This window comes from Caloenas nicobarica, chromosome 1 (assembly GCF_036013445.1).
Source record: "Caloenas nicobarica isolate bCalNic1 chromosome 1, bCalNic1.hap1, whole genome shotgun sequence".
In the NCBI taxonomy this organism is placed as follows: domain Eukaryota; kingdom Metazoa; phylum Chordata; class Aves; order Columbiformes; family Columbidae; genus Caloenas; species Caloenas nicobarica.
This window is the reverse complement of record NC_088245.1, coordinates 146,835,282-146,852,780: the sequence shown is the minus strand read 5'-3', so window position 1 is coordinate 146,852,780 and position 17,499 is coordinate 146,835,282. Positions and strand designations below refer to the sequence as shown.

General features: G+C 36.5%; 1 protein-coding gene across 3 annotated transcripts in view; it reads left to right on the top strand.

Annotated features, from left to right (window-relative positions):
* The window catches only part of REV1 (REV1 DNA directed polymerase), a 61,497-nt gene that overhangs the window by 30,140 nt on the left and 13,858 nt on the right, over window positions 1-17,499 (top strand). Inside the window, exons 1-8 of one of the 3 annotated variants that reach the window (XM_065651203.1) lie at window positions 2,306-2,619; window positions 4,105-4,234; window positions 5,043-5,171; window positions 5,848-6,002; window positions 8,298-8,417; window positions 10,910-11,130; window positions 12,140-12,312; window positions 17,198-17,300. In XM_065651203.1, the coding sequence (XP_065507275.1) occupies window positions 2,613-2,619; window positions 4,105-4,234; window positions 5,043-5,171; window positions 5,848-6,002; window positions 8,298-8,417; window positions 10,910-11,130; window positions 12,140-12,312; window positions 17,198-17,300 (1,038 nt within the window). In that variant the 5' untranslated portion in view covers window positions 2,306-2,612. Of the gene's footprint in view, window positions 1-2,305; window positions 2,620-4,101; window positions 4,235-5,042; window positions 5,172-5,847; window positions 6,003-8,297; window positions 8,418-10,909; window positions 11,131-12,139; window positions 12,313-17,197; window positions 17,301-17,499 lie in introns of those variants that run through there. The other 2 variants (XM_065651117.1, XM_065651026.1) reach the window with 2 other exon arrangements.

The window sequence follows — 17,499 nt, the reverse complement described above, 5'->3', positions numbered from 1 at the left end:
ACAGGGCTTCTGTCATAGTTTGAGAATTCCTTACTCGCCTGCCTAATTTAGAACTTTTTTACTTTCTGTGTCCTCAAGTGGTAGTATACTAATGTAAACAAAACATACTTTTATTGACAAGTTTCATTATTATTATACTGCCTGGACTGCATTTAGTATGAGATGGTATATTGCTGAACATTGGTTAATTTGTTTGGTTTTTTCTCTCCAACAGTCTGCCTAATCAGCTTGAAACTTAGTTTTTACCAGAAGGTTGGTAAAAAAGTGTGTATACGAGGGGCAGCTGCTATTTAATTTCAGTTTAGATTTGGAAGCTGAGTTTCTCCTTTGTCCCTTGTATATGCACTTTTTACCAACTTTGTTGTAGCCAGCACTATTGTTAAAATTTTGCACATCAGTGAGTTATTTTGTTGATACATGAGGTAGAAAAAGACAGGTTGTTCTTCCATGCTTGTTACTGAAATGTTAGTACTTAAAAATCTGCCAATTTTCAAAGATATTTGGAAACAAGGTATTACAGGAAGTTATGCCATTTTATTTGTCTTTTTGCTGCAGTTTAAGAGCACTTCAAAACTGAGGTAGAATATATGTTTGTGGAACCCACTGGCCTTTAACTTTTTAAGGACTTTTCAGGATGCTCCAGACTTAGCTTCTGCTTTGTTGTTTGCAAAGCCATACATATGTGCTTTACAAAGATAGCTGTGGTTTCATGGAGTTGGATTTTCTGTAGTATAGCTTGTGTATGAGCTATTTATTGGGAGTTCAGTTTTATACAGTGACTTTGTAACTTCTGTTAGGACCTTAGACTGGATAAGGGTGTGACTTCATACAATCAAGTGATGTTTGGAGAGTGAGGCAGTTAAATTACAGAAGTTTATCTGAGATCTAGTATGTTCTTTGTGACTCACAGATTCAGTAGTGTCTCTTTACTATATTTATTGCTTAAGGGTACAGCAGATTTCAGCCTCATAGTATAATAAACTTCTTACTGCAGCAGCTTTTTCTGGATACACACACATTCATTGCTGTAAAAAAACTTCAGCATCCAGTCTCACTGGTTTGCACACAGGCCAGCAGCTAGCTCTTTCTTCCTTGATACTTAGTCTGATTGTGCAACCTGTTGTTTTGGTGAAAGGATTTTTTCCTAACACTCTTTTTACACTCTCTATCTCATTACCTGCAGTTCTTAATATTTTTTTAGTCTCTTTATTGATTTTTATCTCCATGTACAATGTTTTTATCAACAAAAAATACAACCTGTTGTTTCTGCTTGCATTCTCGTAAGTACATGGCTTGTCTTCCTTTTGAGGAAAAGGAATTACAGTTAGCTATGGTCTTAGATGAAAAGATGGAATTGCAGGCTAGGCTTTTCTAACATCGCAGTATTTTAGAAAGTGTATGTGAAACACTTCACAGCATGTGTTTAACTGTGCCATGCCAAAGATAAATGTGATTCAGTAGGCACACATATCACATGGAAAAGTACTTTTTCTAAAATATCAAGTATACAGAATGCTAAATTATGCTGTTAAACATACACAATTCTGTTTGGGGACATGTTATATAAATGAAATTAAAAGGTAGTTGTGGCCAACTTTGAACAGGAACGTATTTTTACATCCATGCTTCAACATGGAACCCACTTCATTTTTTGATGCTTCATGCTTTCCAGGCTGTTCTCTGATTTTGCCTTTTCCAGGTCTTGCTTATTAGAAAAAATGTTCCAAATTAAAACAGACAAAAAACCCCAAACCCTTATGAATCACTTCTGACCAAATACTGAATTCTGCTGCTTCAGCTACTTTTTTTTTTTTTTTTTTTTCCCCCAAATTACTTCTTTGGTGATACTAGTTCCTGCTTTTGATCTGCATTGCTAGACAAATATCTATTGTCAATAGAATCTTGAATCTTTTATGAAATACTTTCTTTTTCTTGTTTGAACTCATCCAAACATGTTTAACTTTTAAATTAAAAACTTGCTATCATTCTCACCCTAAATCTCCAAATTGGAGATAGCCTTTCTGGGTAGTAGAAATTATTTCTCTACTTTTGTGTCATCTTTAACATTCATGTTCTAAAGATAGAGGATTAACATATGTTAATCAGGATTCATAGTTTGGGGTCTCTTTTCCATGGCCAGGATGCCCAAGATGTGAATGTTTTCTAGGCTTCCTTTCCCTCAACCCTAGTATCTCCCTTTTTTTTCATTCTAAAGAGCAGCAGATTTTAACCATCGTATTAGTCACAGATTTATTCTCAGCGATTTCTTTTTCACAGACTTGGGTCCTGGCCTCTGATTTCTCCATCCGTTGCTCCACATTCACCATGTGCCTGTCTAGTTTCCCAGCTTTTGATGAGAGTTTCTCTACCTTGCCTTCCATTGAGGACAATGTGTTCTGCATTGCCCTGAATTTCACATGAAGTGACTCCATCAGCTCATGGGGGGATCTGCTCTGCTGCGATGTGGAAAAAGTCGACGAGTCAAATGAAGATAGACAAGATGACAGCATCATCTCAGGCCAGGGCACAGGAAGGCGTGGACTAAAGAAATTGTTCCTGTCATTCTTATCTTTATTTGGGGCATAACTTTGCTCTGATTTTCAGTTGCAGACATGTTAGGTAACATACTGAGCTCATCATACGTAAAATATTTAAAACATAAAAAGATGCAAAAATTTAGCAGAAATTCTGAATAAAAGCAGTTTTTCACGTGAGTTAGGCTCTACCCCTGCTGTCTCCATTCACTCATTACAACACTTTCTCTGGTCTATAACTACTCGTATGTGCACATAGCACCATGTTTCCTTTCAGTCAAATTGTCAGTGTAGAAGTTGTTAGTACCATGAAATATAATTAGGCATTGTGGCACTCTGAAGAAAACTGTTGTTTATTATATTACAAAGGTGTGTGGTATTAAATGGACTACAGTAATGAAAAAGAACTGTAACATAGGTATTGGATTTCATGTTCAGGAAATAGAAGCTTTTTGTCTATGATACCTTGTTGGTTTGATTCTGATAGGGAGTTTCGGAGGGCATAGTAGTTTTTGCATCTGGCCATTTTTTCAGGCTGATCTATATTTAGAGTACAGGCATGTGTATTTCAAAGTTTACATACTGTGAAAACCCAAATAGAAAGGAACAGAAAATGCTTTACTTGATTCCATTATTCAGTGTCATCGAATTCTGTTCTAGTACCTAGAATGCAGTAGGCCTGGAGGACTCTTTAAAATTAATCTAAGAGGATACAGTAAAGTTTTATGGAATTAAGCAAGGTCTGTCTCATTTTAAGTCTGGGGTTGCACTATTTATAGTTGTATCAACATAAATCTATGGTGTTATTTGAAAGAAGTTGACATATCCTAATGAGAGAATTATTAGGAAGTAACAACAGAAGTTTTGTCAGTTAATATCCCTACAAGAGTGTTAAAGGAAATACAAGTTTCTAGCTAGTGCTTTTTAATTCGAGCTAATTAGCATTCTGGTTATTTCGCTTCTTAAAAATCACTTTGTGTGGCATCTAGATTATTAGAAAAATAGTTTTAAGAAAGAGGCTGTAAGTATGATAAAAAGTGGTTTGTTTTCTGAATTTAATTTCTGTGTTCTGGTGGTGGTTGTGCCTTTTGTAAAAAGGAATGTAGCTACATGTCTTCTCGTTCAGCCAAGCAGTTGGTAAATTTTGAGTGTCTTGTATGCGTTTACAGTATATGGCTGTAGCAGTTAGCGTCAAGTATTCAATCATTTTTATTGTCATTGAGGCTGAGATCGGCCTTATTTTATAGCATGGTGTATGTAGTCACCAACAAGTTGCTGTGTAGTAATTTGCGGGGAAATAGAAACAGAATTTTCTGTAGCTTAATATTCTTAGTAATATATACAGACCTATCTGCAGAGAGAGATTAATATGTGAGGGTGTACTGGTTTGTGGTATTTTTGTTTTTTCTGGACCACGGTATGAACCCATATAGGCTTAAGCACTTCTTCTTCAACGAGGTAGCATTATAGAAATTGTATAAATAAAATCCATAACTTTATTCACATTCACTCTCTTGATCTCTTAAGAAGAATAACATAAAAACAAATACAAATATTATTTTCCAAGCAGAAAGTAGAGTACCTGATAAGCTTGACTCATCAGTATGGGAACATCCTGATTCCACTCATGCGAATGGAGCTGACTTCAATCTCACTGTTCTGTCCATGGCTGAAATAGCTTCTTGTAGTTACGAAGCCAGGTAGGTAAAAGTTACCTATCAGGTTGCTTGAAAATCTTATGCAGATAGGTATAAAATGCCTAGAAACAGCAGTTTTTACGGCAGTTTCTTTACATGTATCTGGAGAGGATTTTTTGTTTTGTTTTCAGAAATTGTAGTTATATGGGTTGTTAGAATTTAACACAATGGCCTCCTTATGGATGCCGTTGCTTTTTGAACACTGCTTTATAGCTCCCAACCTAACCTACATGTTACTTGAAACAAAGCCTGTCAAGGAAAACATTATACAATTCACTGTGATATTGTTGATTTCATAATGTAATCTTCACTTCTTTGGATCAAAATTGAATTCTTTTATGGAATTAAGAACACTTTTTTACTGAAGGTTTTACTTAAAATCAGGAAGTGTGATTACTAAACTTAAAAGCATTTCTTGCACGGAATATTTTGAATATCCCTAATAACGTAGCTTATAAATGTTCACAATATTAAACAACTTATTATAAATATAAGCATAGTGTTGGAAATATGATTTTCTTCCCTAATGGAAATAATACTCCAGAAATTATTCCTTTATTGGAACCTTTCTCTAGCGTCCTAGTGTAGGCAGGCTTATATTTGTATCTCAAAAAGTTAGAGTTTACTTATTGCTGGAGCATAATTTTGTAAGCTTGCACAGTGGAATATGAGATCCACTTACCTTAGTCAATATAGTATATGCATGGTTTTAATTTGAAACAGAAGATAGCAAGTAGTGCTTTCTGGAGACTTTATTTGTGAAAAAGTTGGTACTGTGTTTATTTAGGATTTTTTTATTATTTAATTTTAGACAAGTCGGCATAAAAAACGGAATGTTTTTTGGCCAAGCAAAAAAGTTGTGTCCAAATCTTCAAGCAGTTTCTTATGATTTTGATGCGTACAAAGAAGTTGCACGGACAGTATATGAAATATTAGCAAGGTAATGTGCTGTTTGCTTACCTGATCTTTCATGGTAAGGTAAGGTTATCAAGCATATTTTATTTGCCACTGATGAGTACCATTATTTAATCTAGTATTTTCGTCTCTGTTACTCTTCAGCTTCAATAAAGCCATTCCTATTTGAGATCTTCCTTTTGTAGTATTTTTGTTATTTTGAGCACTGTCCTCAGAAGACTGAGCTTTCTTTTATCATGAAGCCAAATCCTGTAAACAGCATCTGACTTCCAAAGGAGTCATTGTTAAACTTTTTACTGATTACACTATGAGAGGCAGATCCCTGCTTAATAGTGAGATTCTTCCAAGAGGTTTTTTTGAGTAACTTAAGAATGGATTGTTGGAGTAACGTCTATTGGAAACTACTTTCTGGTTTAAAATGCACATGAACAAACCTGGAAATTTGTTATTGTCAATGAAAAATAAAAATTCAACTCCTCCTCCAGCTGTTCATTTAAAATCATGATGCATGTTGAAATTGGTCCTACATTAGTAATGTTACTGTAATTTGCTGTTTTAGCATTTTTAATATGTAAGTGATGTGTGATACAAAATAAGCGGGGAAATGCCACCACAAAAGGAAGACTTTATTTGCTACATATTTGTTTTAACAGATGGTGAGCTGTTGCTGGTGTTTCATCTCCTTTACTTTGTGTTGATAGCTATACTCATAACATCGAAGCAGTCAGTTGTGATGAAGCACTAGTAGATATCACTGAAATCCTTACAGAGACCAGATTGACTCCTGATGAACTTGCAAATGCTATCCGCACTGAAATCAAAGCCCAAACTAAATGCACTGCTTCTGTTGGGATGGGTAAGTACCTTATTTCCTTTCTGTTTACAAGCGGTGCCCACTATTGTTAGGTCTATCAAAGCTATGGTAAGATTGCTAAAACTCTTAAGTGTTTTTGTCATATGGAATATATTGCAATTTACATTAAAGTAGTTTAAATAAAAATGCAATAAAATCTTCCATCAGTAGAAAGTTTTAAGCAAAAATTAATAAAATTGCTATCACTTCTCCTTTGTTATCTGAACAGTATACTAAAATTCCATCTGTATGATATTCTTACATTCATTTTTATTAAATGCTACTGTATTTTTCCAGTAAATAGAAAAATGAGCACAGATTCTGTTCCTTATCAGAGATAGCTGTAAGAGTTTACGGAGTGGCATGATTCAGCGTAATTATTAGAAGGTATTGAAACCAAAGATTTATGTGATTTACAGTGGATATTGTATATGAAATCACACATCTGAGAATACTTACTGGATTTATTTTCACTTGGCCCCTTCCTTTCTTTTTTTGTCCCTAATTAATACTAGAGTCAAGTGTCTGTAAATAAATGTGCTGAGTTTGTGTGTATGAAATCCACTTGTGAGATAAGCTGAAATTCATTACTCTAGGCAGAATTCTTCCTTTATTTTTTTATGATGTCTTAGTACAGAGCCAATAATTCCCTAGATTCCTGTTTCTGTCTTGTTTTGACTTAAAACACATTTGTAATCTCTTTATATGCCTATTTAGTGTGTTTGTTTTTTCTAAAGAAAGAGTGGAATTCGTTTTTAAGGCATTATTTTCTAATCTGGTATCATAGTTCTCTTATTGATTGAAAGAGACAAATACCTGTGAGCATATTTTTTTTCCTAATAATCAATTTATGTGAGATACTGGAAAATAATTTTGGCATCCTTTCTAGAAATTCATATTGTAGGTACATGACAGGGACTTTGTCTCTTCACTCATAATTCATTGTTAAGTAAATAGATCAGAGGAAACAACTGTACTTGTACTATTACATAAATGTAGAGACCTTATTTCAAAAATGTGGTCTGCCAGAAACATACATCTTGTGTGATTTATATGTTACCCAATGGGAAAGTTGCACTAATATATGAATAATAAAATGTAAACTTGAATAGATACTGTAAAAACTATTGAGATCTCCTCTAAACACTGCTGTCTGATTAGAGATAAATAGGGACATGCTTATGCCAGTTGAACAAATTTAATTTTTACCTTAGAGATTTTAGTGGCTAAACTAAAATGATTTAAACAATGCTAGTGAAAGATTAAACACCCATCTGTAAACATCCTGTATTATGGTTTCTCATTTGTTAAGTGAGGCATTTATTTTTTCCTACTTTACTTCAGTGTTATGGGAATAATATATTGCAGAAGGTAAATCACTGAGATTTCGTGGTATTAGGGGCTATGTTGGTATGTTTGATAGATGAGAGGATCAAAACTCTTCAGTACTCTATAGACAAAAACATGGATCCCTGAATTTAAATAAGAAATTGAATGAGGAATCTGTCGTTAATTGTTAAAATTTTAGAATAGACAAAAAGTGTGTAAACAGAGGTGGGAGGAGAACACATAGTGCTATGAGCTGTGGATTCCCCTGACCTTTTATTGGTTTGCTTTGTCTTAGAACAAGGTGTTTGAGTGACAATAATGAATCTGTTTGGGTATCGTTTCAGAGATCTTACTGGATGGACATGAATAAACCTATAAACAAGAAAGAAAAAATACTGAAATAGGCCTTGTTCCCAGCGCGCACTTTATGAGTGCATGTAATAACTTAACAAAGTAATTGGATTTTTTTAGTGAATACTCAGGCCCAAGTATTAGCTTAATTCCAGTATTTCATATATAATGCACTTGATAGAATTGTCACCCTAAGTATTACTTACATTGACCACAGTGGATTTGTTGAAGTTCTGCGGTGTTAATCTCCTACACTTCTAAATTTTTTAGCCGTTTGGGCTTAACTGTTTATCTGCACCTCTACATGTGTAGAACAAAACCAGACAGCATTCTTAGTTAAGTGTCCCGCACTTTGGGTTTTTTGGTAGTTTTTTGTTGGTTGGTTTTAACTTTGCAATTGTAGTTGCCATGACAGTTACACTGCTGTAATCACAAATACTGCTACTTGCTAATTTAGAAGTAGATACTGCAAGTATATATTAATATATTTCATTAAATTAATTGAAAAAGATAAAGAATTTGACTGTGCTTTCTGCATTTTTCCTTGACTGTTGGAACTGCAGCATTCTACTTGAGAAGAAAAAAGTTACCACAGACATACTTTAAACTGTTTTACAGGTTCCAATATTCTGCTGGCCAGAATGGCAACTCGTAAAGCAAAACCAGATGGACAGTATCACTTAAAACCTGAAGAAGTGGATGATTTTATCAGAGGGCAACTTGTTACCAGTCTTCCAGGTACTCCTTCCTTTTACAGGACATGTTGCTTTCTGATATTAAAACACTTTCAGCTATAAATCTGTGTTCTGGATCAAGCCAGATTATATGCTATTCCATGGTTATGATCTGAAAAAAGATGTACTGATTTCTGCAAATTTCCAAAATTTCTGTAAAGAATCTCTGACCTTTTCATATCTTTGAGCAGCATCTTTTTATAGTAAAGATTTTACACATCCACACAGCATGACCTACAGCTCAGAGTTTAGTATGTTATGCAACCTTATATTCTTTAATAAAATTAGTTAGATGAGTCATTTCAAGTGAGTGCTAGCTTGCTGTATCGTAATGAGTGTAATAAAATGAGTAACACCAGATACTTATTACTGTGGCAGGGTTTGCTTAGAACTGAGTCCAAGAGAGCATTTTTTCGAAGAAGAGGTGTATGAAGTCAGGAGTTGAAAAAATAGCACAGATGCCATAATAAAACAGAGTATATGAAAAGGAAAAAGGGAGAGAAAGGAGAGAGGAGTTTGTTTAATCTCTTCTGTATCTAAGAAACTCTGAGAGGTTTTGGAGAAAATAAGGACAGAAGGAAAACTAAGGAATAAAATTTCACAGAGGAGAATGTTACTGAACTAAAGTGTTTCTGCTTGCAACATGAGCTGCAAACTGTGACAGAATACGTTGATTCCTAAAGAACAACAGGTTTGTCAAATTCCAACTGTTTTTTGCCTAGTTGTCTGAGGAAGTGATTGTGACATTGATTATGATTTATAATTTGCAAGTATGACAGTACTAATAACTTATGAACTATTTGGCAGTTTCAGCCGAATCTTACTGAGAGATAGAAGTTGTAATGACATAATGTTTCCACAAGTTCTGTGAAAAATGACAACTAGACAGAGGAGAGTGATCCAAATGAATGCATCCTTTGATGGACAAGCAGGCAAAATTCAACTATTGTACATTTTGGCAATAGTTTGCAGTGATATGTACAGCCAGAGTTCCTGTTTTCTGTCCTGCATTCCTTGGTCAGACAGGAGAAAGGAGGATATTTCAGTAAGGAATAACTCGATCAAATGAGTGAAATGCCTGTGGACATAGAGAAGACCCATGAAAAGGCTGCAGGGGAGGAAAGAAACATTTCTGGCTCACAGGTTTTAGGGTGATTCTTCAAGGCAGAGCAGAATTCAGAGGGATGACAGGGGAGTTACTGTGATGGACAGTAAGGACATATGGAATACACTCGTATGAAAACAGGCTTTATTATATTTTTTTTACTGTTTCAGGAAAATACTTTAAAGAGTTGTAAGCTAAAGTATTTTCTGGTGTGTAACTCTGTATTGTATTGTTATTCAATATGTTAGTCATATAATGTGACACAGACATGGTGCAAAAAGTGCTGGGTAAGCACTCATTTATGCTTTGTACGTTAGTGATCAGCTGAGCTCAGCCTCAATGTGTACACCTATATTTAGTGTCAAATGTTCAAAACAGTATGTTTCTCTGTTTCAGAGAAAAAAAAAAAGGGGGGGGGGGGGCGGAACAAAAAGTAGACAGCAATAGACACTGAAATGGGAAAGTGGTAGGAATAGCATACATAGAGAGGTGCAGGTTTACCAGAAATTCTCTTTATGTATCCTGTTCCATGACCAAACATCACTTACCGCACAGCACCATTTCTGTTTGGCATAACTTATGGGAGACATTTTTCCTCCAGAAAATTATTCATATAGTATTATGCTTTGACTTGAGTATATTAAAATTTTCAGATTTCACTTGCATGTTCTTAGTAAAAACTTTTTAGTGTTTGCGTCAATAATACCACCTAGACAAAGAAACAGATTATGAAAGATTATCTGAGATTTCTAACTTTCACTGACTTTGGCAGTGCAAATTCATAGGACTAATATTTTTCGGAAGTAACAGGCCACCTTTCCAAAACCCAGAAATATACTTAAGTTTATCACGCTTACATATGTGCTGTTGCCATGGATACCTACAATTGCCAGTGCTTGATAATTCAAAGCACAAGTGGTACAGGTATGCTGTCACTTCTGTTTGAAATATTATTTTTCTACCTAGGAAGCAGTAGAACAGTAGTGAAAATATTTGTTGGTTTTCTTTTAGATTAAATTGCTTGTATGTGATGGTAAAACATATTACATGTTGTACACTCTTTTTGGACTAAGTGTTCCGGTGTTCAGAGCTATATTCTCTGTAACAGACAGTACCTTGTCAAGAAGATTTGCAAGCACAGAAATAAAGAAACACGCTGCAGTATGACATCTTAAATTAAATATATAATATAGATTAAAGAAATTCAGGTGAAGACATCAAAACTTTACGTTTGAAATGTGTTTCACCAAGTGGAATTTCTTTTTTATGGTGTATATTTATCTATTAATTTGATATGCCCTACTATAGGTTTAAAAAGAAGTTTTATTTGTTCAAAAACTGACTGGCTCTGAATTGTGTAGATTTAATGGAACTAATTGCTTTGTTGTTAGGAGTTGGCAGGACAACGGAATCTAAGCTGGCTTCTTTGGGAATTAAAACCTGTGGAGATCTACAATGTGCTTCAATGTCAAAACTGCAAAAAGAATTTGGTCCAAAAATAGGACAAATGCTCTACAGATTTTGCCGTGGTTTGGACGATCGACCTGTTCGTACAGAAAAAGAAAGGAAATCTGTTTCAGCAGAAATCAACTATGGAATAAGGTTTACACAGGTAAATTCAAACTTATTTTCTTTTCTGCAGTGACTTCTTTCAACTGTAGAAGAATCTTCTCATATTCTGATTATTTTCACTTACACTTTGATCTGTTAGAGCACCATCTTAGCCACCAAATAGAAATGAGGAAAATGAAGAAGTAGGAGACCAAACGATAAAATGGGAGGAGAGACTGCAAAAGTATTGGACTGAAAAGAAGCTTGCACAAAATTAGCTGGCTATTCTGCCTTCGTTATACAAGTCTGGTACAGAAAAAGAGAACTGCAGTAGGTTTGTCAGCACCCAGCATTCTCTTTCGTATAAATGCTGATTATTTAAAGATGCCAGTGCCTGAAACCATCACCAGCTGTCCCAGTACAATATTTTTATTAGATTTTTTACAAATATGGGGGGGGGTGGAGGGAAGTGTTGTTGACAAAATTGTATTTAAAATAACTCAGCTCTCTGAAAACTTCAGTATTTACAGAAATTATAGAAAAATCGGATTGAGAGAGACTCATGATGTTGTGTAGTCCAGCCTTTTGCTCAAAGCAGGGGAAGCTATGAGATCAGACCAGTTGCTCAGGACTTTATCCAGTCTGGTGTTAGAAACTTCCAAGAATCAAGACTGCAGAACTTCTCTGAGCAACCTGTTCTACTGCTTGACTTTCCTCACGCTGACAAAGATTTTTCTAATAAGCCCTACGCTCTTCATGTTCTAAGTGTGTGCTTAAAGTTAGACTTGCAGTTCTGTGTTGGGGTTTCTAAATACATTTTTAGAAATATTTATTTCCAAAAGGACTTAATATTTCCTACTTATTTCAGCATTAGGATAGGAATCTACCATCTCACCTAACTTCAGACACCTACAATGTAGACAAAACACTTGAAGTTAAAAAAGACAATTGCCTGTGAGTCAGCTTGCTCTTTTCAGTTTACAAAATCTGGATTGCATTAACCCTTAATGATTTACCTTCAATATTTGAAAACTAGTAATTATCTAAACATTGAATTTTTCCCCCTTCAGCCTAAGGAAGCAGAAGCTTTTCTTCTGAGCCTTTCAGAAGAAATCCAACGTAGACTTGAAGCTGCTGGTATGAAGGGTAAACGATTGACCCTTAAAATTATGGTCAGAAAGGCTGGGGCACCAGTGGAGCCTGCAAAATATGGAGGTCATGGAATCTGTGATAATATTGCCAGGTAACTATGCAGGGGAAAAGAATGGTTACTAGTAGGCATGAGCACACTTCTGCAGGTTGTTGAGCACCAAAACTTACAGGAAGACAGGACAGAAATTTTCAAGTGCTTGGTACTACTTTGTCTACATACCAAACCTGCACCAACATCAGAAGTAGAATATTATTGTCTGAAGTCCTCTGTGTTTGGGATGTACATATGTGGTCTGTTGGCCATCAACAGGGAATGTAAACCCCCCCCAAACACAACATGCATGGCATATTGGGAGGAGAAGGAAGGAAGAGACAAAGGTGTCCAAATCAGAAAGAGAACAATGTTAGCAGTCATCTTTTGCCTTTGGGTTTCTTCAAAGAGAAAAATGGGGAAAAAGAAAATATATCAGAAGTTGAAAAGTTTTGGGGCATAGAAGAAACAATTTGTGGTTTTCAGAGAAAGCAGGAATGGGAAAGAAGGAATCTGACTCCACAAGTGCATTCTTTGTGGTTTGAAATTGCTTTCTTGAGAGAATGTACTCTTGCACGTCTGTGGATGCTACTTAAAAATTAAAATGATTTAGTGAAATATTTTCAATGAATTATTGTGACTTATCCACTACCCTTGGTAGGGTTGTACACTTTTTTTTCTCTTCTTCCTTTTTGACTTTAATAATATGTAGTTTAAGGTGGCCCTTACTTTGGTAATAGTCTAACGAAATACTAGCTAATAAAGGCATTTGATCTTTTAAAGGGTTGGTCTTCAAATGATAATGGCCTATTAGCAGTGTACGGGAAAGGGACCTGGGGGTCCTGGTGGACAGCAGGATGACCATGAGCCAGCACTGTGCCCTTGTGGCCAAGAAGGCCAATGGCATCCTGGGGTGTATTAGAAGCGGGGTGGTTAGTAGGTCAAGAGAGGTTCTCCTTCCCCTCTGCTCTGCCCTGGTGAGACCTCATCTGGAATATTGTGTCCAGTTCTGGGCCCCTCAGTTCAAGAAGGACAGGGAACTGCTGGAGAGAGTCCAGCGCAGGGCCACAAAGATGATTAAGGGAGTGGAGCATCTCCCTTATGAGGAAAGGCTGAGGGAGCTGGGTCTCTTTAGCTTGGAGGAGACTGAGGGGTGACCTCATTAATGTTTATAAATATATAAAGGGTGGGTGTCATGACGATGGAGCCAGGCTGTTCTCGGTGATGACCAACAGTAAGACAAGGGGTAATGGGTTCAAGCTGGAACACAAGAGGTTCCACTTAAATTTGAGAAGAAACTTCTCAGTGAGGGTGACGGAACGCTGGAACAGGCTGCCCAGGGAGGTTGTGGAGTCGTCTTCTCTGGAGACATTCAAAACCCGCCTGGACGCCTTCCTGTGTAACCTCACCTAGGTGTTCCTGCCCTGGCAGGGGGATTGGACTAGATGATCTTTTGAGGTCCCTTCCAATCCCTAACTTTCTGTGATTCTGTGATATATATTGTTGGTGTACATTTATCCAGCTTGCTTAATATTGGAGCTGTTTTTCCTTTTGCAGTGCATGTAGAAGATGTATTTACATCCTGAGCTATGACACACATGCAGCAGCGTTTTTTCTTTCTTTCAGTGACTAGCTGAGTTGAAATGTTCTGCTGCTGCCAGCTGTTTAATCTCCCTGAGCTGTGTAGTGCTGTGTACTTTTTTCTTGTGGGACTTTCTGCTCTTCCTTGATAGGTTGTTGGTCACATGCTGACTGTGGCAGCTAGAGTAAGTTCTCAAAGAAAATTGCCTTTGTACTTCTCAAGAAAGCTGCCTGATCATTACTGTTCTCCTTCAAGTCTATAGAGCACATGGGGACTAGGGCAGTAGTTGCAAAATTACTTGTTGCAGAAGACTGAGAGGCCACTTTGGATTCTGAAGATTGGGGCTGGCATCAGGCACCTTGAACTGCAGTTGTCTGTCTTAGTTCAGACAAGTTTCTTTGTGTCGAGTCTGTCTTTCCTGTTGTTTCACCAGTAAGTCTGCAGAGAAATTTTTGGTCGTAGAAGAGAAAAGGCAATGAAGATGCCAAGTAGAGCTAAGAAAGTCGAACCTCAGAATCTTAAAGTCAGAAACTCTGCCCCATAATTCAGCTGTTCAAGAAGGCAACTTGTTCATGTCTCTTGACCTTCACAGTTACATTTTTTCATATAGTTGTAAGTTCTCATCAGAAGTGCCTTTGTTTTCTTGTAGATCATTGACAACATATTAAAGTCTCTTTCTACTTGGTCTCACTGCAGCACTGTTGGTCTTACTGAGATTGCTACCTGTGGTGGCTGCCAGTCCCTGCTGAAATGGGATAACCCAGTTACTCTGCCTGGGTAGTCACTTGATAGGTCATTGTCAAAGGAGTGGGACCTTCAGTTTTTAGAAGCAGTCCTGAATTACTTCAACCCATTATTTATTTATGATTCTTCTTTGTTTTCTATTCAACTGGATGATGTTGACTAAAGATTTTTTTAATCTCAAATTTGTTTATATGCTTGCATACTGAAAACACATAAGGAAATCTAGGCATAGAACATCATGTAGTTATATGCTGTTTCATACAAGGTTATCTCAGAACCTTCTAAATGCATGTTTGTTCTTCTGGCAGACACTCGTATCAAAGCAATTGTTCCTTAGGTAAAGGGCTTTTGTGTGAGGGTGCATTTGGCGTCTTCGAAGATAGGTCTTTCCTACTTTTCCTTCCATCCCAGGTTGTTGTAACAGATGAATCCCTCCGGAACTGAAGGATCATTTGCTCAGGGTTGCTGATAACTGAAGAGGTGGGGATGTTCTTTCAGTGGATTATTGCTCAACAGTATGACATGCATGCATAAGGCCTGTCTCATATTTGTGAGTTTGTGACAGACAATTCAGTTGTAATAGAAACTGAAACTACAAAATTCACCTTTCAGTATCAGAAGCTTATCACCTTTTGAGATTGATATGTCAAGAAGAAAATCCATCAGTCTGTACTTTTGTCATCTGACTACCCTGGGGTCTTTGAGCTCTTAACAGCCTAAGAACGTATTTTTAGGATTGAGAGTGTGTTTAGATAGAGCTTTATTCCTCCTTTATTGGCAACTGATGCCAGACCGCTTTCTCATGAACAGGTCAATGCTTTGGACCTCATTTCTCTGGTCAGGCATGCTAATGTGCATGTGCCATGAAATTTTCCCAGTTCATAAAGTCTTAATTAGTGTAAGATAAGGGGGCATCCAAGGATGCTATTGTTCACACATAGCTGAAGCAGTTCTGATGCCAGGATCTCATTTGGCAATGTCTCTGTTTCTGCCTCTGGCTTTACTAATGAACTTGGCAAGCCCAGTCAATCAAAATTATGCTATTTGGTGATATAGGTGCTGGATTACTGTCTTTGTTAGAGCATTTCTTTTCAGTCCAGTGAAAGGCTTTTTAGCAGCAGCAGGGTAAGCTCTGGAAGTTGCAAATGAATTAGAATCTCAGGTTGGTGTTCCCTCAGGGGTGCTTTCCCTGTGTATAGCCTAGTTCCAACAGTTTGGGATTCTTTACTGGAGCTAGACATGACCAGCTTCTCTCTTCGATTTAAAATTTTCTCTGTAGCTATAGCTCATGACCCATTTCTTGTCCCCTCACCTCGCAGGTGAATGAGATGCTGTGGTTTCTCATCCTAGAGGTCAAGCAAGATTCCCTAGAAAGACAATCATAGTCCTACAAAGGATTCAGACTCACAAATGCACTTAAAATCAAATGGACTTCTGAGATGTTAATGTTATTTTTACTGCATTATTCATATTAAGTCCTGATAGTACACCAGAGACCTTTGTAAAATATTCCTCTGAAATGGTGTGTACCTTTAGAGCTGTCCTACATTTCTCCCTCATGTTCTGCATAGTTGCATCTTAATGGTGATATTGATCCCCTTTTTCTTAAAAATGTTAACCTGTAAGGCTCAGCGACATGTTCATGTCATTCACAGCAGGAAGGTTTTTCCTTTTAATATTGGCAGAACCAGACCCTTCTGGAGATCACTTAGCTGTTCACGTTGATTTCTGACAGATTCAAAAGCAGAGTAAAATTTAAGGAGACATCATCAAAGTGTTTATTAAGTTGTCAGGATGGCACCTCATCAAAACACCAAGGTGAAACTTCCTTTTGTCCATATAGCCCACTCCGTCAGAGTTAAAACTGTACTGATTACCTCAGTGAAAAGACTACATCACACACATATGTTTGATTAGCCACCTGGAATTCTGTCCTTATCTGTCTCAAATGTGCCATTAGAGAATCCAGAACCACCAAGCACTACTAGTGCCCTGCCAAGATCTCAGATGGCAATTTGTAAACCTCACAACCAGGTAATGTTGTGAGAGTTGTTGCAGAAAATTGCCCACGGTGTAAGATGTGTTTTTGGAATGTTGTTTAAAGTTACTTACCATTAATCCAGTTTCTTTGTTATTTGTAATCCATATGCACATGCCTGTATCTGCTTCTCCCTCAGAGTTCTTTCTGAAACTCTTGCTATGGACATTTGACAAATGAAATAATACTGAGCAAACTCTTTATGAACCAAGCCTGAGTGAAGGATAGTGCATGAGTGCATTTCTATGAGTAGTGTAAAGTGAAACATTTTTGTCTGTCTTCAGTAAATAGCATGTGTATAAATATATATTATGTTTGACAAATTAATGTGTGTACTGCACAGTGAGAATGTTCCATTAGTAAGTAATCTGTTGGTATTTTTTTTTTCTGTAGAACATGCCTATTTCTAATTACCTTTAAAAAGAAACCACAGAACAAAAAAACAGTGTTCTGTTTCTGTATGTCAAGAAATTATTATCTTTCTTTGAGGTTCTCTCTGAAAAAAATACAGAAAATTGTTGGTATCTTTAGGATTTGTGAAACATCTTCCTTTTTAACCATACTTTTTTATTCTTTGTTAGGACTGTAACTCTAGACCATGCAACAGACAGTGCAAAAGTAATTGGGAAAGAAACTCTAAACATGTTTCACACAATGAAACTGAACATATCAGACATGCGAGGGGTAAGTTAATAGGAAAACTGAATTTTTTTTTCTCTTTATCAACCTTCTTTGTTGCTTTTCATAAATTTTCAGTTCTCCAGAGTAGACAATAACCAGACTTAAGCAGAAGTATAGATAATACAAAGCTTATGTAAATTAGGCTATGCAATTATGTTATGTTTTGTATGTCTGCCTTTGAAAAACATGGTTACAAAGCTAT